The 23,266-nt window shown below is 50.9% G+C and overlaps 2 protein-coding genes across 18 annotated transcripts in view; both read right to left on the bottom strand.

Annotated features, from left to right (window-relative positions):
* Positions 1 to 241: 241 nt before the first annotated feature.
* AMHR2 (anti-Mullerian hormone receptor type 2) lies at positions 242 to 9,032 on the bottom strand. Of its 10 annotated transcripts, none has more exons than XR_016215650.1 (11): positions 7,702 to 9,032; positions 7,218 to 7,400; positions 6,829 to 7,020; positions 6,479 to 6,556; positions 6,207 to 6,319; positions 5,856 to 6,098; positions 2,882 to 3,000; positions 2,587 to 2,759; positions 2,260 to 2,407; positions 1,959 to 2,095; positions 242 to 1,173 (listed from the first exon to the last, which is right to left on the bottom strand). XR_016215650.1 is itself a non-coding variant. In XM_089306791.1 (11 exons), exons 1-11 carry the CDS (start codon positions 7,748 to 7,750, stop codon positions 883 to 885), a joined length of 1,722 nt encoding a protein of 573 aa, XP_089162917.1. In that variant the 5' UTR covers positions 7,751 to 7,879; the 3' UTR covers positions 242 to 882.
* Positions 9,033 to 15,795: 6,763 nt separating this feature from the next.
* SP1 (Sp1 transcription factor) overlaps positions 15,796 to 23,266 on the bottom strand; it is a 41,494-nt gene continuing 34,023 nt past the window's right edge. For all 8 annotated transcript variants that reach the window (XM_070052296.2, XM_070052295.2, XM_051845553.3 and 5 more), the window contains one exon: positions 15,796 to 21,216. In XM_070052296.2, coding sequence (XP_069908397.1) covers positions 20,903 to 21,216 — 314 coding nt within the window. In that variant the 3' untranslated portion in view covers positions 15,796 to 20,902. The remainder of the gene's footprint in view (positions 21,217 to 23,266) is intronic.

The raw sequence follows: 23,266 nt of genomic DNA, 5'->3' as shown, positions 1-23,266 counted from the left end.
GACAAAGAAGGAAAAGAAGAGCTAAGGGAGGGTCCCAGGATCACCAGAAGGGAGGCAGTCCCAAGGGTGTGAGTTAGGAGAGTGGACTTTATTTCCTTCCTGTGCGCATCTGCCCACGGTCAGGGTCAGTGGACTGAGTGCCCACCAGAGGGTCAGTGGATTTGTCACGGGGTGGGGGAAGGCCACGGAAGCAAAGGCCACGGTTCTTCACGCAAGAAAGAATTCAGGCATGAGACAGAGAGCAGAGTGATAAGGTTTATTGGGGACAGGGCATCTGTCAAAATGGAGGGGACAGACAGAGAGCGCTCAGGGGAAGAGCAAGGTCACATGGTTGAATGAAGAGAATACACCTGGGCAGGCCAGGCGGGCGGCTAGGCAGAGAGGCAGAGGGCTGAGTGCGTGGTCAGTTTGGACTCCCTAGGTTTTTAAGGGAGTCTGTTTACCCACCTCCCTTTCTCCTCCAGGACAAAGAAGGGGGAGCCCTGGTGGAAGGGTTTGTTGAGTGAAAATTTGCAAATTCCTCCCCAGGTTTGCTGGCAAGGGGACTCTGTGAAGGTTTTATGCCCTGTGTTATCAGATCAGGTAACCCCTTTGGTCCTGAGGAGAGAGAATTCTCCTGGGAGTTTGCCTTGAGGGAAGGGCTGGGACCACCTGGGAGGTTAGCAGGGTCTGGGCAGGACTCTGAAGTGCAAGATGCTGGGTTTCTGGGGCTTCTGCAATGGGTGCTGGTCTTCAGGCCTGTCTCACACACACACACATAGGCTCAATTTCCAGCTTCCTGCCTAACAGATTGGGGAGTGGGAAAACAGTGGAGAGGCAGAGCAGACAGGTATACCAGTGCCATGTTTACGTTTACAGGTAGATTACACACAAACTGCTTATTTACACGTCAGAACTGGCACAGGCAGCTCCGGGGTTCCTGGAGCAAAGGCCTTGCTGAACACCGAAGTGGCAGGCACCCGGCTGTGGGCTGCCGGGGAGGAGAGCAGGGGCAGGGGCAGAAGCAGGGGGCCAGTCTTCTGGGTGGCTGTGTGGACGGCCCTCTGGGCAGGGCTGGGCCTCCTGAGGATGAACCAGGGCCACCAGGCGCTGCTGGACACACTCGGCCGTCAGCCGCGCTTCCGGGTCTGCGTCCCAGCAGTCTTCCAGCAGCTCCCTGAGCCCGCCGGGGTCCTGGGGGAGCGAGCAGGAGGCAGGCTTGACCCCGGGAGCTTGAGTGGCTCCAAGGCTACAGGCATTTTCAGTGCCGCTGCTGTTTCTCCCTGGAGCCTCCCTCCTCTCCCTCTCGCGGAGACAGCTGCCTGAGAGCCTTCCAGAGGGTCCACTTTTCCTCCAAAAGAGCTAATTTGCATAGATAGCTCAACTTGCTAATAGCAAATCCACCCTCCTTCCCCTCCAGCAACCAGGGTCTTTTACAACCACTGTCTGGCTTCTGTCATCTAACCGGACAGACCAGGTAGCAGAGGGGCAGCCTGTTTAGGATGTTATCTGCAGGCCCTTTGCCCCTAGAACTGGCTTTTACTGCGTCCCCCTCGCAGCAGAAACAGATATACAGGCCAGAGCGAGGAGCAAACTTCACTGAATCCTGGGCTCCCGTGTGCTAGGAGAGCCAGCACCTTGGGGCAGAGAGCCAGGGAGGGGGCACCTTGGGACAGGAACAGAGGCAGGGAGAGCTTCCTGGAGGGGAGGATTGAGGAGCAGGGCTAACTGGTGGCAGTGAGGAGGGAGAGACTGCACAAGGCTGGGCGGGACAATGTCATGGGTCTCTGGTGCAGGGAGCAGGCTGTGTTAGGGTAGAAGAGCAAGTTTGCCCAGTTCCAGCTGAATGCGAACTAGGAAGTGGGGCATATGGGAGGAGATAGGAGCAGATGAACTTGGCCCTGACAGGGGCGTCCTTGAAGCTCACGCCCAGCCCCCCCTGCTCCAGATCCCTAGGCCACCCGCCTGTGACCTCTTACTGTGGCAAAGCAGCACCAGGAGGATGGGATGTCAGGGCGCCTCCTCTCCTCTACTGCCAGGGCCCACAGCTCACAGGTGGTGGGGGCGCTGCCCAGTTCTGCTTCATAGGCCAGTTGGAAGGGTGGTGGTCTGCCGTCTGGGGGAAGGTGGCAGGGAGGGGGGTCAGTTTCCCTTCCGTGTAGAAAAGCCAGGGAGAAAAAGGTCATAGCTTTCTGAGAACAAGGTCAGGACGTGGTTGGCCCCTAAAATGGGTCAAAGGGGAACCAGGGGAGGGGTCCAACCCCCCCGCCCCATCCATACCAGGCCTCAAATCCGGGCAGCGGCTCAGGATCTCCCACAGGAGCAGGGCCAAGGAGTAGACGTCGGCTCGCCGGAGGGCAGTGCCCCAGTCCTGTAGGTCCAGAGACTTGTCCAAGAGCTCTGGCGCCATGTACCTCTGTGTGCCGGCCTGAAGAAGGCGGTGTGGAGGGCCAGGAATCACCTCTGCCGGGCCCCTCACTGCTGCACTGAACCTCCCCCGCACCCAGCTCCAGACTCAGCAAACATCCTGCACATTGTAAATCCTGCTGCTCTATCCCAAAGACTCCATCCGGCACCCTGGGCCTCACCCTTACCCAGGGCACTCACCTCCATGATGGCCGCTGGGCCTCGGGGCTGCGGAGGGGCCCAGGCACGGGGCTGAGCGAAACCAGGGAGCACCAAGGCCAGGCCCAGGTCTCCAATGGCACATGACCCATCTTCCCGGATGAGCACATTCTGGCTGCTCAGATCTCGGTGGGCAATACCAGGCTTGTACTGGCCTGTGAGGAAACCCGAGGTTCAAGGTCACAGATCTCTTTCTCTTGTAACCCAGTGGGTCTCCTCCAAGCTAAGGAAGCATCGGAAACCTAACAGTGTGGCTGCTTCCCTGCTCCCAGCTCACCTACCATCCTGCCAGCGCTCCTCATGGAGAAATGCCAGGCCCTGGGCTAAAGACAGAGCCATCCTCAGGGAACTTCCCCAGTCACTGGTGTGCTGGCTCAGGTACTGGCACAGGGAGCCCTGGAGTGGAGGGGGAGGAAGCAGAGGGCAGGATGGGACACACACAGCTCCATCCTAGAGAACAGACATCAGTTCACTCCACCACCACCCCCCCTTGCATCTCCCCAGCAGACACCGGGACACATCCAGACCAAGACACAGGCAGCGGAGGGGGAGTGAGAGTGAGCCTCAGACTAATGTGACAAGCAGCAAGTGTGGGTCAGGTGTTCCGAGCATTCCCTGTGGCTTAGGTGGGTGCTCCTAGGGCCTCCACGTGACGGATGAGATTTACAGAGAGTGAAACTGACTTCTCTGAGGTCTGTTAGTGAGAACGTGGACCTTGAATCCAAGCTGACTCACGCATCGCTCACTGTCCACCACCACCCTACCCTGACTCAGAGGACAAAGACGGAAACAGAGGAGGCTGGATGAGCTGTGCAAGGCCATTGCTCGTGACCCGGCTGGCCTGAGGCAGCCAGAGCCCATGGGAAGGGTGAGAGAAGAGCAAATTGCAATAGCAGGGAGAGAGTTCCTCATTCCACGAACGGCAAACACTTCCTGCGTCCAGCAGTTTGCTCAGACACTGGGATGCCCAGGGTCCGGTGAGAGATAACAGTCCCATAAAGTATAGAGTGTGCAATAAACCCCAGGATAGGAACCCGCACTCAGTGTTAAGGGCATAGAATAAGAATGACTAACACTGCAGGGTGGGGTGGGGGACAGAGAGAGAAGCTTAAACAAACAATGCTTTTTGGGCTGGGCCAGTAGCCATGAGGTCGAAGAGAGGGGGCTTTCCAGAATTTAAGATTCCAGGGGTGGAGGAGCTGATCGAGGGCAGCATGTGGGCACCGAAACTTAAACCGGAAAGGCGGGGCTACAGTGGAAACGTGGGAAGAAACAGGCAGCCCAGACGGAGCGGTAAACAGGAGAGAAGTAGCACAGATAAGAGGGGAGCCCTCTGGTCACCCGGATACCAGGCAAACACTCTCCTTTCCTGGGCCCGGGTGGATCATAACTCCTACTTTATAGCGCATTTGTGGAGGTTAAGTTTGAAAGCACGCCTCGGAGCCAGCAGGTTAAGCTGCCCCTGCGATGCCAGCATCCCATATCAGAGCGCCAGTTGGAATCCCGGTTGCTCCACTCCGCTCCAGCTCCCTGCCGATGTGCCTGGGAAAACAGCAGATGACCCAGAAGCTCCTGGCTCCTGGCTTTGGCCTGACCACCCAGCCCTAGCCACTGTGGCCATTTAGGGGGTGATTTAGCAGATGGAAGACCTCTTTCTCTCTGTCTCTCCCTCCGTGTCACTCTGCCTTTCAAATAAATAAAATAAATCCTCAAAAAATGTGTTGAAACTTCCTATGCAATGCATAGTGCAAAGTAGATGGGGAAAAGGCATGGACTCCAGGAAGAGCTTCAGACCTTGAGCTGGTCTTCCGCCTTTGCTGCTCTGGATCTCCCCCTCGTATTTTCTCTTACAGGATCATGGCCCTCTCTTTTAGCACTTAGAACACACAACATTCCTCTCTTATTTTTCTTCACTCGATCCATTTCTACCTCTGCTTCCAACTAGAAAATCTGTAAAGGCAGTGACTGTTCTTCTTGGTATCGAGTGCTCGCCCTATAGTTTGTAAGTATTTGTTGTTGAGTGAAGACATGAGCAAATTTGGAGGGCAATGCTTGGAGGCATTTCTGCCTTTTTTTTTTTTATTTAAAGATTTGTTTTATTTGTTTGAAAACAGAGTTACAGAGAGAGGTAGAGACAGAGAGAGAGAGAGAGGTCTTCCATTCACTGGTTCACTCCCCAAACGGCCGCAACAGCTGGAGCTTGAGTGGATCTGAAGCCAGGAGCCAGGAGCCTTCCCCGGGTCTCCCACATGGGCGAAGGGGTCCAAAGACTTGCGCCATCCTCCACCGCTTTCCCAGGTGCACCAGCAATGAGCTGGATCGGAAGTGGAGCAGCCGGGACTACAACTGGCATTCATATGGGATGCTGGTGCTGTACTCAGTGCTGGCCACAGCATTATTTATTTTGTATTTATTTGAAAGCCAGAGGAACACACAGAGAGATTTTTCCATCAGCTTGATTCACTTTCCTCCAAATACCCACAACAGCCAGGGTTGGCCCAGGCCGAAGACAGGAGCCAGGAACGCCATCCAGGTCTCCTACATGGGTAACAGGGACCCAAAGTACTTGAGTCATCAGTATCTCCCAGGGTGCACATTCGCAGGAAGCTGGAATCAGAAGTGGAGCTGGACTCAAACCCAGACATTCTGACAAGGGATGCAGGCGTTCCAAGGGCTGCCTTGGAGGTATTTCTTTAACAATGATTTTCTTCTTTAAAGTTGGGAATGTTTTAATTTCTGCCTTGCTGTATCTAATATATGGACTAAAAATATTAACATGTATAATTTGTGTAATAAAAAAGAAAAATCACCTTTAGCGTTTTAGAGAAAATATGAAGCAAAAGATGAAGTGTGGCTAGGGTCTAGCTTCCGTGCAACCCCTAACCCCGTATAAACACACAGGCGGGGCCAGCACTGTGGGCGTAGCCGGAAAAGCCGCTGCCTGCAGTGCCAGCATACTATATGGGCGCCAGTTCTAGTCCCGGCTGCTCCACTTCCCATCCAGCTCTCTGCTATGCCTGAGAAAGCAGTGGAGGATGGCCCAAGTCCATGGGCCCCTGCACCCATGTGGAGACCTGGAAGAAGCTCCTGGCTCCAGATCAGCCCAGCTCCAGCCGTTGCAGCCATTTGGGGAGTGAAGCAGCAGATGGGAAGACCTCTCTCTCTGCCTCTCCTCTCTGTGTGTGTAATTCTGACTTTCAAAAAACTAACCAAAACAAAAAACACATAGGCACACATTCCTTGGTGCTTACCTTGGGGTGCAGTTCCAGTACCAGCAGGGGCCCAGAGGGCAGGGGGCCGGGTCCCCCCTGGCCAGCAGCGATAAATCGGACAACGTGGTTGTGCTGCAGGCCCGGCAGCTCATACAAGGCTCTCTCAGCTCGGAACTGGGCCACGGCCCTCCGGGGGAAGACCTTGATGGCCACCAGCTCCCCTTGCAGCTGCCCAGCCCACACTGCCGCGTGACCTCCTTCCCGGATGACCTGGTGGGGAACCTGTGCTGGGTGTGGACCTCTGAGCTAGAACCAGGGCCAGGCTTCCTCCCCAGCACGACCTCCAGGAGGACCCAGAAGAACCCAGCCCTGCCTCCCTCCCTGGGGCACCTGGGAGAAGCACAGCTGGGGCAGCTCCGGCAGCTCCTCACTGCAGTCCCTGCCTGAGTCTGGCTCTGGCTCTGGCCCACTCTGCACCCTGTAGGCCTTTCGCTGGAGCAGAGCTGGGGCAGAGAAGAGCCGTGGGGTCAAGGGTACACGGGCACAGAGACCGGGAAGGGGCTTTTGTGGGGCGGGAGTTTTGGTGAGAGGTCAGGGGTCGGGGTGAGAGGTGCCTGGAGAGGGATTGGAACTTTGGGGCGGGGGGTGGGGCAGAGCAGTACCCACGACAATACCGCCCAGCAGCAGCAGCAGCAGCAGGACCAGCCCCAGCAGCGCCAGTGCCATCCAGGGGGACTCACCTGCACATGAAGGCAAGAACCAGCCTGCAAGCCCTGCCCCAAACCCTGCGGTCGGCTCTTCTTCCCCTCCTCACCGAGCTTGCTTCTCAACCCACCCCCACCTTGGTCGCCAGCCCCCTTATCTCCCGTCACCAGGGCAACCAACTTCCCAAGGCCAGGAGGAGGAAAGCTTGGGGCAGGGAGGTAGGGTGAGAACTGGCCCTGTTTCTGCCTCTCATGCTAACCTAGGCCCCAACCCCCACGGGGTTCCAGTACCCCTGGGTTGTAGCTACCTGGGGCAGCCTGGGGACCCTGGGGGCCAGGAGTCCCAGGGCCCCCCAGAGGAGGCAGATGGCTGTAGTTGGCATTGCAGAAGTCAGCACCACAGGAGCAGGTGAAGAGAGTGGAGCCAGAGCTGGCGCGGGCTCGGGGGCTCGGGTCACAGCTAAGGGACTCACAGCCTGGCTCGTCACTGTCTCGGCATCCTGACGGGTTGGGATTCGGGGAAGAGGAGAGAGAGAAGGAGTGGGGGAGAGAACACAGCGGGGTCTGGGATAAATCCCTTCTCTATCAAAGGCGTCCCTTCCCACTCACGTGGGCTTTTCTTTCCCTCCACACATTCCATTTCCCCCTTCCTCCTCAGCGCCGCCCGCCCCCACCCTAGCTATCACCTGCCATTCACCTTGCATCTCCACCTGTGCCTGGTCTCGGGTTAGGTTCCAGATCCCAAAGCAGCAGCGGCTGTAGAGGCAGCGGATAACCCTGGGGGGCCCTGGTCCTGCATCTAGCAGCTCCCCCAGTGTCTTTGTGCTTCCCCGCACTCCAGGGGCCTCAAAGAACACACAGGTCCTCCTGTTTGGGGGTGCTGAGGCCCAGGATGGGGAAAGGAGAGGATTCAAAACGGGAGTGAATGCTGGGGCAAAAACAGTAGCCAAAAGGATAGACAAAGCATACATATATAAATATATTTTCATAGCCCAGGGTCACTAGAGTGAAGCCACAGGAGGACATGGGGTCAGCCGAGGCCTGGAACCTGAACCCCGCCATCTGGACACATGGGTCTACCCTTCACCCTCACTCATCCAGCCCTGTCGCCCTCTCCTCACGGTGCCCCCTCCCCGCATGGGGTGATGGGAAATACCCTGCCCCTCTCTGTGGGCACTTACCCTGCACAGCCGCAGGAAGCAGTGCCCAAAGCCCCAGAGTGCCCAGCATCCTACCGCAGGGTGGCAGCCGCTGCAGGAGAGCACCAGCCAGCGCGGCCAGCGCTCCCTTTACATACAGGGCACTGTGGGGCTTCAGGTCCCTCAGTCCCCAACTCCGCCCCCTCCGTCCTATCCCAGTCTCCCGGGAGAAGGCTGCTGTGGGGGAGAGGGTGGGTGGGGGGAGAGCAGAGGAAGAAAGGGAGGAGCGGGAACCAATCTCATATCCTCCTCGCTTCAGCCACCTCCTCTTTCCTCTGCATGGTGGGAGGAAGGGGCCGTGGAGGCCCGGCTGAGAGCCTGGCGATGCCTGACTTCAATCCGCTGCCTTTGGCTGACCCTGAGAGGGTGCTGGGCCCTGTTGGCCACTTCTCAGGCTTAGAAAAACCAAAGCCATGTCAAGACCTTAGAACCATGCATTCAGGGGTAACATCTGAAGGTCTCTGGGCAGAGAGCAGCTTCACAGCCCAGAGTTCTAGTCTTCCAAACTCAGGAATTAGAAAGGATATAAAATTCCCCAGAGTTAAAAATCACATCATTATTGAAAGGTTAACTTTTTCTTTTCTTTCTTTTTTTTTTTTTTTTTTTACTGGGCACACACCATGTGCTAGGGTGCAGCTACGTCTATTCCTTGATAATCATCTCACTTCTCCTGCACAGGTAGTTAGGAAAAGTGAGTTTAGGTAGGCTGTCCAAGGTCAAGTCGGATCTGAACCTAGGTAAATCTGACTCTGAAGTCCAGGCTTTGTTCTTTGTAATACACCATGCTTCCTGAAAAAAACATGTAAAATTCAGCAGTAAAAGAGATATTTTCACTTAATATTTGGATCGTTGAGAAAATATGCACCATTACCTGCCTGCGGGCCACTAACTAGAAAGGGAGGGTACAGTTCACCCCGTCACCACCAGAGGTCAGCAGACATGGGAGAAACTCCAGGCTGCGCTGGGGGCAGATGGATGCCCACAATACACCTCCCGGGAGGAATCAGATGTAGTGACCAGAACATGTGAAGGGAGGACACGGGGTGTGAAGAGAGGACACATGGTGTGCACGGAGAAGGCCTGTGGCTTCGGCTGCAACGGACACAGGAGTCTAGCCCCAGCAGACTCTTGCCCAAAGTGAGAAACTAGTGAACCGGAAATTATTTCCACACCTGTGAGCAGCTGGCTCCCAAGCGAATGGGGGTGGGGGAAAAGCAGTATTTCCCCAGCTTTCTGTCCCCCTGGTGGCAGCCCAGAACCCCTTCCTCAGAGTGACCTCGCTGAGGCCAGCGATGAGAATAGACGCTTTTTTTTTTTTTTTTTTTTTGACAGGCAGAGTGGACAGAGAGAGACAGAGAGAGAAAGGTCTTCCTTTGCCGTTGGTTCACCCTCCAATGGCCGCCGCTGCAGCCGGCGCACCGTGCTGATCCGAAGGCAGGAGCCAGGAGCCAGGTGCTTTTCCTGGTCTCCCATGGGGTGCAGGGCCCAAGCACCTGGGCCATCCTCCACTGCACTCCCTGGCCATAGCAGAGAGCTGGCCTGGAAGAGGGGCAACCGGGACAGAATCCGGCGCCCCAACCGGGACTAGAACCCGGTGTGCCGGCGCCGCAAGGTGGAGGATTAGCCTATTGAGCCACGGCGAGAATAGACGCTTTCAATTCAAGGGCCTTTCTCCTCCTGGGTTGCTGCTTGCAAAGAGGAGAACAAATGCTCCAATGGGTGTAAAACTGCCACTGCAGGGATGGCCAGGGCTGGAGGGGGCTGCCCGCCCTTCCCCGCGCCCTTCCAGGGGCCTATGGGGCCCTGCTGGTGAGGAGGAATGTCCAGCCGTCTGTGGGCTCCCAGATCAGATCAGTCTGGGAAGGAGGGTGGTAACCGGTGGGTGGAGTTGAAGGTCAAATAGCTTCTTTGTCTGGAGTGTCTCAGACAACTCCTTCAGGGAGGGAGCAGGCCAAGAAAGGCAGCTTCTACGCTGAAAACCCTCTTCAAAGGCAGAAAAACCATGCCTAGAGATGTTGAGAGCAGGGGTGAGGATGTGGGTGCTGGGTAGGAAGGGCCTGGAGGAGGCTTCCAGCCCCGGAGGAAAGGCTTCCTGGATTGCACATTCACAGCCAACCTCATCAGGGACTCGGGATTCAAGGCAGTGGTGATCCCGCTGTATGGGACTAGAGGGAGTTGTTTATTCATTCAATTCAGCAAATAATTAGATCCCACTCTTAAAAAAAAAAAGGTATTTCATTAGGTCCTGAGCCTGCAAAAGATGGAAGTGTGATTCCAGCCCTCTAGAAACTTAGTCTAGAAAAGCAGGTGCATATACACATTAGCAAGCAAGCATAAAATTTAGTATATTAGGCGTATCAACAAGGAGCCGTCCAAGCAGAAAGATGAAATCAGCTGATTCAGCCTAAGGCACAGAAAATAGGGGAGGGGAGTGCCCAGAGAGGGCTTCAGAGGAGGGTATTTCCATAACCCCAGAAAGGAGCACGAGCGTGGCACGGAGATATAAACACAAAGCAGACTGTGCTGCGGGTGAGGGAAGTGAGAATAAAGCGGTATGAGACTGGGGCCACACCAGACTGGAGAGGTTTTCCAATCCCGCAGCCAGGAGCTTAGCCTTTTTGTAAAAAGCAAAGGATTTTAGGCAGGGGCCTGGCAGCAACACGACAGTGGCTGAATGGGGCTCAGGGAGATCAGTAGGGAGACCGAGGCCGTGGGGTGGACACTGCGGCACAGTGGGTTAAGCTGCCACTTGGGACTCCCACACTGATGTGCCTGGATTCGAGTTCTGCCTCTGATTCTGATCCAGCTTCCTGCTAACGTGCATCCTGGGAGGCAGCTGATGATGGTCAAGTACCTGGGTGTCTATCACCCACGTGAGAGACCTGGGTGAAGTTCCCGGTTCCTGGCTTTAGCCTGGCCCAGCCCTGGCTATTGTCGGCATTTTGGGGAAGCAGATCAAAGCGCCCTTCTCTCTTTCCAATTTCTGTTGCTCTGCCTCCCAAATAACTAACGCTTCAGAGACAGCACTAAAGGCCGACTGAGGTTTCAAGTGTGAGTGTTCAAGGGCTAGGTGATACTGTTAAGTGAGACATGGATCAGAAGACTGTCCTTCTAACACGTGCAGGACGTCCAGATGAAAATGTCCAGCAGGTATCCAGGACAAGACAAAAGCTGGGACTCAAGGTTTGGGAGCTGTCATCATTTAGGTAAGAGTGGACAGGACTTAAGGGGGAGAAGGAACAAGGAACGGAACATTGCCGCAGAGAGGCCTAGGGGACCAGCTACTCAAAGATGACTGGGGCTGGCAACTGGGTTGCTGATGTTAATTTTTAGAAAAAAGTCTTAGCCGGCGCCATGGCTCAATAGGCTAATCCTCCGCCTTGTGGCGCCGGCACACTGGGTTCTAGTCCCGGTCAGGGTGCCGGATTCTGTCCCAGTTGCCCCTCTTCCAGGCTAGCTCTCTGCTAAGGCCCGGGAGTGCAGTGGAGGATGGCCCAAGTGCTTGGGCCCTGCACCCCATGGGAGACCAGGAAAAGCACCTGGCTCCTGCCATCAGATCAGTGCAATGCGCCGGCCACGGCGGCCATTGGAGGGTGAACCAATGGCAAAGGAAGAGCTTTCTCTCTGTCTCTCTCTCACTGTCCACTCTGCCTGTCAAAAAATTAAAAAAAAAAAAAAAAAAGTCTTGGTAAATAATGGGTGCCAAACAGGGGCCTAAGGAGTGCATCCTGGAAGAAAAAAAAAAAATGAACATAAACTACTGTAGGAACTTTGGAAATGAAAGGAACTAGATCAGAAGCTCGAGGTTTTTTCAAAATGGGGGAAGGAAGAGGGGACTCAAACAGGCTGCCAGGCTAACCAAAGGGAACCAAAGGAGGGACTAAGGATAAAAGAGGAAAATATAAAAAAGAAGGAAAAAAAAGTCAAAAGAAACACGATTAAGAGCACACGTAGCGGGTCTGGCTTACCAAATGGTGAAAAAAGAACAAAATAGAAGGAGTCTTCGAATCATCCATGGAAATACAAGTTACGGAAAAACTATTCACTGATCTCAAATTTTGTTTGGCACCAAAATAAACATCTTGGAAAAACTTTTTTTTAAAGAGGGAGGTGGGGCTGAGAGAAGCTCCCATCCAATCTGCTGGTTCCTTCCCTAAATGCCTGCCCTGCTGCTGCTGGGACTGCGCAGAAGCCAGGAGCCAGAAAGCAATCGGGGCTCCCACGTGGGCGGCAGGAGTCCACTTATTTGAGGGATCACTGTCGTCTGTGTCCCCACTGGAAGCTGGGGTCAAGAGTGGAGCTGGGGAGCATTTTTTTAAAAATTAATTTGAAAGGGTTAGAGAGAGTCTTCCATCTATTGGTTCACTCCCCAAATGGCTCCAATGGTCGGAGCCAGAATCTTCTTTCAGGTCTCAACGAGGGTGCAGGGGCCCAAATGCTTGGGCCATCTTCTACTGCTTTCCCAGGCCATAGCACAGAGCTGGATCCGAAGTGGAGCAGCCAGGACTAGAACTGGCACCTAAATGGGATGTCGGCACTGCAGGCAGGGGCTTTAATCTACTGCACCACACCACCAGCCCCAAACCCGTGCATTCTGATATGAGATGTGGGCATCCTAACCCGGAATCCAAAACTCATCTTTTAATTCCATTTTCCCATAAACATTTTGAAGTTCCCTGTCTAGTGTTTGTATTGTGAGAAGAGGAAAGTTTGAAAACACACTTCCATTTTATCCATGAACTAAGAGACAAGTCATCTGCTGAAAATGAGGTCAGGATTGGAAAACTAGCAATTAATGGAATCTGTCTTAACTTCCACACTATGAAGTATTAAAATTTTTTTTTCAAAGATTTATTTTATTTTACATGCAGAGTTACAGAGAAAGAGAGAGGTCTTCCATCTGCTAGTTCACTCCCCAAATAGTCACAATGGCCGGAGCTGGGCTGATCTAAAGCTAGGAATCAGAAGCTTCTTCAGGGTCTCCCATGTGGGTGCAGGGGCCCAAGCACCTGGGCCATCTTCCATTGCTTTCCTCGGCCATCAGCAGAGCTGGTCAGGAAAAGGAGCAGCTGAGATCTGAAGCGGCACCCACAAGGGATGCTGGCGTCGCAGGCAGAGGCTTAACCTACCATGCACAGTGCCAGCCTCCCAGACATGAAGTCCTGGTGGCAGGGCCTGTTGTATGTAACTTTCTATCCTCGGCTCAAGTTCACATCCCATACACAGAAAAGGCTCAATAATCGTGCCATTTATGTTTACTGAATAAATGGCACAATTAGGGGCTCATTTAAGGCTGCAAAAATCACACACACACACACACACACACACACCCATGTGAAAATGTTATTTTGTTATGGCTATCTAAGGAAATCAACTAGTTGAATTTACCCAGTGCTGAGTATTGACAAAGCAGACACAGGGAATGGAATGAGCAAAACAATTGAGAACGCTGGTACCCATGGTATTAACAGTTGACTGAAGATTTCTAGGCTGGGTAGGAAAATGAAATCAGAGCCTGATGGACAACCGCGAAGCCTGTCAGAATAACTTCAATTTCAGAAGGGACCGCTATCCAGATTTAATGTTAGCTACAGGCTAGTATTAACCAAACACAGAGTATGTCGGATCCTGTATCTAAATCCCATTCTCCAATAAAACAAAGCTCCTTAAGGAAATGGCTGACCCTTGGTCTGGGGCAGGGGAAATACAAGATGAACCTAAAGTGTTTTATGTTATCAGAAAGACAGCGTTAAAAACAAAACCAAACCCTAAAGATGGTGAGTGGGGCAGGCGCTGTGGCTCAATAGGCTAATCCTCTGCCTTGCGGTGCCGGCACACCGGGTTCTAGTCCCGGTCAGGGCACAAGATTCTGTCCCGGTTGCCCCTCTTCCAGGCCAGCTCTCTGCTGTGGCCAGGGAGTGCAGTGGAGGATGGCCCAAGTGCTTGGGCCCTGCACCCCATGGGAGACCAGGAGAAGCACCTGGATCCTGGCTCCTGCCTTCGGATCAGCACGGTGCGCCGGCTGCGGCGGCCATTGGAGGGTGAACCAACGGCAAAAGGAAGAAGACCTTTCTCTCTGTCCACTCTGCCTGGCAAAAAAAAAAAAAAAAAAAAAAAAAAAAAAAAAAAAGAAAAAGATGGTGAGTGGGATGCATGGCGAAGGCTCCGGAGTAGAACCGTGGTGTGTATGAAGCAGGATGATAAGGTCCCTCAGGGTGGGGTGGGGGACAAATCTTGTTTGGTGGATGAGGAGGCATATTTTTCATTATACAGTATTTTAAGAGAGTAATCTGGGGGCTGGTGATGTGGCGCAGCAGGTACAGCCACCGCCTGTGATGTGGGCATCCCATATAGGCACCCATTTGTGAACCGGCTGTTCCATTTCCAACCCAGCTCCCTGCCAATGGCCGCAGAAGAGCAGATGGCTCAAGTGTTCAGGCCCCTGACACCTATGTGGGAGACTTGGATGAAGTGCCTGGTTTGGCTAGCCTCAGCCCTGGCAGTTCCAGCCATTCGGGAAGTGAACCAGCAGATTTAAGGCCTTTGTTTCTCCCTCACTCTCTGTAATTTTCAAATAAATAAATAAACCTTTAAAAAAACCCAAGTGGCAAAACTAAAAAAGGAAGCCCAGGGGCTGGCACTGTGGCATAGTGGGTAAAGCAGCCGCCTGTGATGCCAGCTCCTATGGGTGCTGGTTCAAATCCTGGCTGCTCCACTTCCCATCCAGCTTCCTGCTAATATATCTAGGAAAGCAGCTTGGGCCCCTGTACCCACACTAGACCCAGAAGTTCCTGGCTCCTGGTTTTGGCCTGGCACAAATGGCCCTGGCTGTTGTGGCCATTTGGGGAGTGAACCAGCAGATGGAAGCTCTCTCCTACCTTTCAAATAAATATCCTAAAAAAGTGTAGGGGAGGGCCTGCTCGCATTTTGCCTAGTAAAGATTAAAGATACCCTCATCCCATCCTGGAATGCCTGTGTTCTATGAGGCTCTGGTTCCTGACTCCAGCTTCCTGCTTGTGCAGTGCAGACCTTTGGAGGGAGCAGGTGATGGCTTCAAGCAATTGGGTTCTTGTCACCCACATGGGAAACCTGGACTGAATTCTCGGCTCCCAGCTTCAGTCCAGCCCACACTCTGTGGGCCTTTGGGGAGTGAACCAGCAGATGGGAGTTCTTTCCATGGTTCGCAAACAAGAAAAATAAAATATTAGCAGATAAAAGATATACAGGAGCCAACCTGGAGGAGCTCCCAAAGGCCAACACTGGGACAACGTGAGCAACTGAATAAAAGTAGCAGTGACTGATTGCAACCCATGTAGGAACTATACATGAATACATATCTAAATCCTAACTTCAGAGCTAGAAACCTGACACATGCCAATTTAACAAACTCATGAAGATGATCATGGGAAAGGTTAAGTGGATGCCACTTACTCTCTAACAGGATGTGATAAGGGCACTTCATCTCTATGGTATTCCAAAAAATCCATAAAGTAAGTTTCACAGTCAGCAAAAACACCAGACAACCCCAGACTGGGAGATATTCAATAGGATACTTGTTCAATATTCCCGAAGACTGCGAAGGCCATGAAAAACAAGGAAAGAATAACAAACTGTCCAGAGGAGACTGGGAAGGCACGGTAAATCAGAGTGAGCAGACCCCAGACAGAAACAGGGAATCAAAGGAAAAACTGGGGACACCCAGAGTCTGCAGTTCAACTAATATAACGTGCCCGTGTTAGCTTCTACTTTTTTTGGTCATTGTATCACAGCAGTAATGTCAACAAGGGAGAAAACTGGGTGAGGACTATATAGAAACTCTATCATTGCAACTTCTCTACACTCAAAATTATTCCAGAATCAGCAGCTTAAAAAAAAAAAGTTGGAGCTGCCTCTCTTCCTCTCGTTGGTCCGTATCTCTATGAAGTTGTGGTGCACTGATCTGATTGTGAAACTGGTACCTGGAAGTTAAGTATACGATGACTGCACATGTATGGGAAAACACCAGTACAGTTGGAAACCTTTGTTCAGTTTAGAATGCTACCCATTCCCAACCCCCCTCAATACACCAGAGACAGCTTTTTATTAAAAAAAACTTTTTAATTGGTTTACAAAGGAGCTACAGACTACATTGAAACTAATCTTTGTACAAAAGGCCAAAAAAAAAAAAAAAAAAAAAAAAAAAAAAGCGCCCCCAAAACACCCAGAGACAAAAGGTAGGGGGGAGAGACAAGAAAGGAAGAGACAAGAGGAGCAGGAAGAAACTGAAAGGTCAAAGATTAGCATCGTACACACCCGAGGGTGAAGGGGGAAAGAGCAGGATGGGAGCATTTAAACGCATTTACCCACACAGCCCTGGTGACAACTGGATGGGAACCGATAACACAGTGTGAGATTATCAGGAAAAGGCAACAGTGGTATGGAGACTGGTTATTGCCAGTGTTAAGAGAAAAATTAACTTGTTTTAGGCACCAGAGATTGGAGCACTACCCCTCGCCCCCAGAGGATGTCAGACCTGGGAAGAGGGAGCAGGCCCTGGGGCAGCTGCCATTGGTGTGTGTAGGAGGGATCTCCTCAGGTCAATCTCAGCACATTCTCCTCAAAGTCTTTGTGTCCTAAACTCTAGAAAAGGGTTCCAGGATGTCAGTGGGGAACAGGGATGATCAAAAATATGAAGACCCGCCTTTGTCCACACTGTTCAAGAGCAGTTACTGGGGAAGTGGAGGGCTGGCGAGACAAAGCCCATTCCCCTGCGGAGAAGGCACAGTGTAATTCCTGAAGGCGAAATATAGGAAAACACACAGCCCAGGGGAGCTATCAACAAAGTCTTCACTGCCTGCAGCAGCGGCCTAACCTCATCTGAAACCCCACCCTCCTTACTGAGCTGGGACTTGGGGGAGATGAGAGACTAATTACCACACTTCTACTCCCTTAGCAAAAACAAAGAAGGCTGGGGCTCTTTCATATGGAAGAAGGGCAAAGTAGGATGAAATTCTCCTTTTTTTACATAGGAGGTTGTGGAAGGTGTCTTTTGGGACCTGAGGAGGTCAGAGTAGAGAAGATTTAGGGGAGAAATGAAGCAATGCACTCCCTCTTTTTTTCTTTTCCCAATCTTCAATCTAAGGCAAGTGAGCCAAATCTGAAGAGGGAAAAGAAACGTAAGCCTATGGCTGCTTAATGTCTTCCGGGGGGCTGGTGTTTCGGGAAGGCAGACAGAAAAGAAACAGGTCAACCTCAAAGCTGGTCTGCTCATCCTCCCAGAGGAGGTCTGCACCCCCAGAGTAGAGCCAAGAGAGGCACTAGAGAGAGAACACAGTCTCCCAAACAAAAGCAATAACCTGCCCCTATCTTATCAGCAGTTTTCAAAAGCAAGGTTTTCCGGGGCTGGAGCAGTGCCATCTCCTCCTCCCTCTCCCCCAAGCTACCGCTGCCACCTTTCATCCTTGCATGGAAGTTACTGGTTCCCTTCTAAGTGAAGATCAAACTCTGAGATTCCACATTTCTCCTTCCAACCCCCGGAGGCTACCCAGCTTCAGCCAGAGGAAGAGGAGCTAGGCAAAGGGACCTCCACTTGAGTTAGCAAAACTGTCTTCTCTTCCTTGGTACCTGATCTCCAAAATTATTCTGATCTGATCCCAAGGTTCAAAAGGCATCAGGGTACTTAAAATTGAAGGAAAACTACGCAAGTAGCACCAGGGCTCCCCCAAAGCATAACAGGGGCCTGATTAGCACCCCCAGAAGAACCCCTTAAAAAGTATATAAATTTATTGCGTTCTAGCAAAGATCTGCAGCTTCCAGTATTCACACAATGTGAAGATATTAACAATACAAAATATACTCTGACAGTCAAACACCTGCAGTTCATAGTGCTTTCTCAGATTTGTTAAAAAAATACGCTTACTTCCCTATATAGGATATACAAAAGCAAAAAATATATATATGTATATAGTAGAAATAAATCAGCCATAGTAATTTACAGCTTTTGTCTCCAACCCTCCCCCAATCATAATCTTTACCCCACACTCAGTCTACACTTTCTGGGATCAAGGGTTCTATTTATCCTAAAACCGAGCTGAGAAATTTCCATTAAACTGCATTCTGAACAGCACCCACAGACAGAGTGCAGGCCAGGAGCCCTGAAGGGCGATGCTGTGGGTAAAAAGTGAGAAAGTCAAAGGGTGAGCGAATCAATGCGACTGGGAGCCCCGAAAGGGCAAGGGGGTGAGTGCTTTCACAGCACCCCTCTTCTGGGCACCCCCCGCCTCGGAAGGCTTGGTCATTGAAGAAATTAATTAAAAAAAAAAAAAAAACTCATAAAAAAACTTCAGAATCAACATACATGTCAGTTAATTTCTGCTGGCTGGAAAGCTCTGGGAAAGGGGCTTTTCAGTAAGGAGCTCCTGCTCACAGAACGCAGCCTCCCAACTTGCGATGGAGGAGACCGAGTGACTCACAGCTGCTGGAAGACAAGGGGCCCAAACAAGAGACCCAGGTCAGGAGCTTGCTTGGTAGTAAGGTAAACAGAGCAAGTGGAAAGAAGTGGCTATCAGTTCACTCGTGGTAATGCTAATGAAGGGGGCTGAGGGTAAACCAGCAGCTTTTCATTCAAGAGAGAGAGAGATCATCAAATAACCTCAATGCTTGCAGTCTCCTGCATTGTTAACCTAGTTTGTAGCTAACAATTTCATACTGGAGAAGGTTCCATCCCTTGAAATGCTCTAGCAAAACACTGCTCACTCCAGTTGATCCTGCCCCTTTCCTCCAAAATATGCCAAAGCACATGATTACAGACATAAAATAACAGGTCTGAGTTCTGCCTTTCAGTGGGGATAAAGAGTGTGAAAGTGGCTGGGCATGGATGGCTTTTACTTCAGCACTAACAGAATCTGCACTGGGTCAAGTTCCTTGCAACAGTTCCTGAGTGGTATAAGAAGTCTGCAGAGAAAGGAGTGAACTAGTATATAGAGTATTAACAGTTATTATATTTCAGGTTAAACAACATAAACTTACCCAAAATCTAATCTGGGTGAATTTTATATAAAATATATAGTAGAATCATAGCATCATCTTTTGTAGCCAAGATAAAAAAGACGTAAGAAAAGGACAAAACTCTGCTATAGCTCTGGATGTTGGTTTCACTTTCAAACACAAAAATAGTTCCTTCTTTAAAAAGTGCAGAATATCCCCCGTTCATAATTGTAAATGATTTAGCAAAAGCAGAGAAATTACCTCAGGAACATACCCAGGTTTTAAGGTAGATTTCTAGGTAATGGGCCTGAAAGGCATTTTGATCTGAATTTGATTTATTTTCCAACAATTTCAAATATAATTTCTCATCTGTATGTAGATATATACAGGAACACACACACACTCACACACAGTCATCCACAAACACTGCACTTTCTATCAGATCAGGGTTATTTTTTATTGCAGGTCTCTTTTCATATTGGCTAACAATAAACCTATCCCCAACCTAACAGATTACACACATACACACAGCCATTTCCACACTTCCTCACAGTGAAAAGCTCTCTAACAAGATACCAGAAGGTCAAGAGAGACAATGCTTTTTAATGGCTGGGCCTTGAGGACAACTCTGGTTGCATTTAAATCTCAGTGCCAAACGCACTAAGAGTTCCCTGCCGCTATAATTTTTGGATCAGTCTCTTCTGGAATCAGGCCACGGAGAAAGTAGGATGGTTTCTCCCAATCTCTCCTATAAACCAGTGGTAAGACAAGATTTCTTTTTGTTCTGGGCTATCATTCCCATGATCGCATGCTTCTTTTTCCCCTAGGAACCACCCAAGTACATACAAGGAAGAGTCTGGGGAAAAGATCCTAAGAACAACTGTCTTGCCACTAGGACATGCTCTGGAGTTCTGCAGAATGGAAACCTGGAACACATTCATTGGCTGATGCTTCTTAACAACAGAATGGAAAAGAAACTAATGGGGGGTGTTCAGGAGGAAGCATGTTTCCTTTCAGGATCTGAACTCAGAGCTCCACACATCAAGGCTTAGTGTTACCCTGGAAGACAATGGTGCCCAAGTCCAAATACTCCACTAACTTCTGAATCTGACTCCTATGAGTCACTTCCTCTTCTGAACACATCTTTTTCTTACTGAAGGCTTCTATCTATCATCTGACCACTTTTTAAAGTTTAAGCAAACTGATTTCAGATCATCACCTTCAAAGCATCTCTTGTGTAGTTCCACAGAAAGGCTTCCGATTCTTCAGGTTTACAGCAGCTAGTGAGGGGAGATGCGTTTGACTCTCCGGCACCAAGAAGGTGCCTGCGTCAGTAGTACTTTGAGCACTCCCGCCACAGCTACCTCAAGCATCAGCCTGAGTTCTAAGGTTTTCCATTCTGCTGCTGGGACTAATGTCTTGAAAAGATGGACAGAAGTGCCTCACCTAGGGATCACTATCAAACACAAAGTGTGAAGTGACCAGGAGAGAGAGGGGCAGACAGAAAGGGCGGAGTCAGGAAAGGAGTGCAAGAAGCTGATCCCAAATAAAAATACAAAATTAAGAAAGGAAAAACATTATGTTTGTATAATTAAACTAAAAGCTGAAGATATGAACGCTTAATCTGGTGGGTAGCCAAGACAACATCCACAGAAAAGCTTGATGTGTCACAACAAGGCTCAGCCATAGGAAAATAAGGCAATATAAAAAAAATGACCAAGGTATTTTGGTCACAGAATGGTCTCCTTCCTCCTCCCAGCCAACCCCTGTGAATGCATCTCTATATATCTTTTTATATATAATATATATATAATATAGAATCTTTTTTGTTAAAAAGTATTTCAATGATCATATATATTTATCAAGGCATGATGGCTTTAGGAAAGGGGGGATCCATCATGAGAGAGCTGAGAAGGGAAACGCAGGAAGGAGAGGCTGGGGTCAGAAGTGTAAAAAGAAACCAGGGTCAAACACTCATCAAAGGGTGGCATCAGCAGAATGTTCACTAATGTCTCCCGCCTTCAGAAAGGCACTGATGACACACAAGTGGGTGCCGGGACCCCATCGCTTCTCTCGTTTGCCTTCCCCAACTCTTCCACCACCATGCATTTTAATGCCTCATGGCTTCACTCTCCCACATGTCTCTTGGACCCATGCTACCTTGTATCCCAGGGTTGACAGGTATGGCCCATGTGTCTCTGGCCCCGGGTGCCTGATCTCAGAAGCCATTGCCACTGATATTAATGGACTGCAGATCCGCAACCTGCATGACGTTGATGCCACTGTTGGCAAGACGAGCAATGCCCTCTGGACAGATGGCCTCCATGGCTACCATATTGGTGGTAATAAGGGCTGACGGGGTAGCAGTGCCGCTGCCTTCCGAACCTGCCCCACTGTCCAGGGGCAAAGTGCCCACGCTCAGGGCAACACCTGGGCCTGCCTTCTTATTCTGGTGAGTCTTGATATGCTTTGACAGGTGGTCACTCCTCATGAAGCGCTTAGGACACTCAGGACAGGCAAATTTCTTTTCACCTAGGTAAAGAAGAGAAAGAAGATAAGAAACTAGGGGCTGGCAAACTGGGTAAAGCCACTGCCTGCAAAGCTGACATCCCATACTGGCATTGGTTTGAGTTCTGGTTGTTCTACTTCTGGTTCAGCTCCCTGCCAATGTGCTTTGGAAAGCAGCAGACAACGGCCGAAGTTCCTGGGCTCCTGCACCCACATTAGAGAAGTAGAAGCTCCTGGCTTCCATCTGGCCTGCCCCAGCCATTGTGGCCATTTGCGGAGTGAATGCATGAAATATCTCTCTCTCTCACTTCCCTGTAACTCTTTTATTTTTTTTTAAAGATTTATTTATTTATTTGAAAGTCAGAGTTACACAGAAAGAGAAGGAGAGGCAGAGAGAGAGAGAGAGGTTTTCCTTCTGTTGGTTCATCCCAGAAATGGCCGCAATGGCCAGAGCTGCGCTGATCCGAAGCCAGGAGGTTTTTCTGAGTCTCCCATGTGAGTGCAGGAGTCCAAGCACTTGGGCCATCTTCTACTGCTTTCGGCAGTGCCAGCCCCCACTATAACTCTTTTAAAAAGAAATCTTTTAAAAAAAATAAAAGAAAGAAGAAAAAGAAACTAATAATAAGGGGGCCGGTGTTATGGCATAGCGGGTTAAGCTAACACCTGTAATGCCTGCAGCCCATATGGGCGTCAGTTCCAGTCCCAAATGCTCCACTTCAGATCCAGCTCCCTGCTAATGCTCCTGGGAAAAGCAAAAGAAGATGGCCCAAGGGACTGGCCCCCCGCCACCCATGTGAGAGACCTAGATGAAGCTCATGGTATCAGCATGGCCCAGCCCTAGCTGTTGCAGTCATCTGAGGGGTGAATGGTGGATGGACAATCTCTGACTTTCAAATAAATAAATATATCTTTAAGGAAAAAAAAAAAAAAAAAAAAGAGAGCGAGAGAAACTGCTAATTCACTGCCTTCAAACAGTATTAGGCAGAAAAAGACCGGAATTCTTTCCAATTTTTGGAGAAGAACCATAGGTAAAAGGCTGGGAGGCAACACAGAGACTAAAAATAATGAGATCAATCCTCCTCTTTCAAAATCCCACTTGAGGGGCCAGCATTGTGGCATAGGGAGTTGGGCTGCCCCTTTGCAGCGCCAACATCCCATGGGCACCAGTTTGACTCCTAGCTGCTCTAATTCTGATCCAGTTCCCTACTAGTGTGCATGGGAAAGCAGCAGAAGATGGCCCAAGCTCCCAGGTAGGAGACCAGGAAGAAGTTCCTGGCTCCTGGCTTGGCCCAGTCCTGGCTGTTGCAGCCTTTTTTTTTTTTTTTTTTTTTTTTTTGGACAGGCAGAGTGGACAGTGAGAGAGACAGAGAGAAAGGTCTTCCCTTTGCCGTTGGTTCACCCTCCAATGGCCGCCGCGGCCGGTGCGCTGCGGCCGGTGCACCGCGCTGATCCAAAGGCAGGAGCCAGGTGCTTCTCCTGGTCTCCCATGGGGTGCAGCGCCCAAGCACTTGGGCCATCCTCCACTGCACTCCCTGGCCACAGCAGAGAGCTGGCCTGGAAGAGGGGCAACTGGGACAGAATCCGGTGCCCCGACCGGGACTAGAATCCGGGGTGCCGGCGCCGCAAGGCGGAGGATTAGCCTAGTGAGCCACGGCGCCGGCCGAAACCTAGTTCCTTTTTAAAATTTATTTGAAAGGCAGAGTTCAGAGAGCAGGGGAGCGAGGGAGAGAGAGAGAGAGAGAGGGAGGGAGGGAGGGAGGGAGGGAGGGGGAGGGAGAGAGAGAGAGAGAGAGAGAGAGAGAGAGAGAGATCTTCCATCCAATGGTTCACTCCCCAGATGGCCGTAACAGCCAGGGTTGGGCCAGCCCAAAGCCAGGAGCCTAGGGATTTGGGCCATCTTCCACCACTTTCCCAGGCACATTAGCAGGGAGCTGGACTGGAAGTGGAACAGGATGGTCTCCAACTGATGCCCACATGGAATACTGGTTTAGGAGACCCAGACTTAAATTGTTCCACCACAGCACTGGCCCCTCCTTCCTTCTTTTTTTAAATTTATTTTTAAAGATTCATTTAT

Source organism: Oryctolagus cuniculus, chromosome 11 (genome assembly GCF_051225735.1).
Source record: "Oryctolagus cuniculus isolate XC-2025 breed Fujian yellow rabbit chromosome 11, ASM5122573v1, whole genome shotgun sequence".
Taxonomy (NCBI): domain Eukaryota; kingdom Metazoa; phylum Chordata; class Mammalia; order Lagomorpha; family Leporidae; genus Oryctolagus; species Oryctolagus cuniculus.
This window is presented reverse-complemented; position numbering and strand designations above follow the sequence as displayed.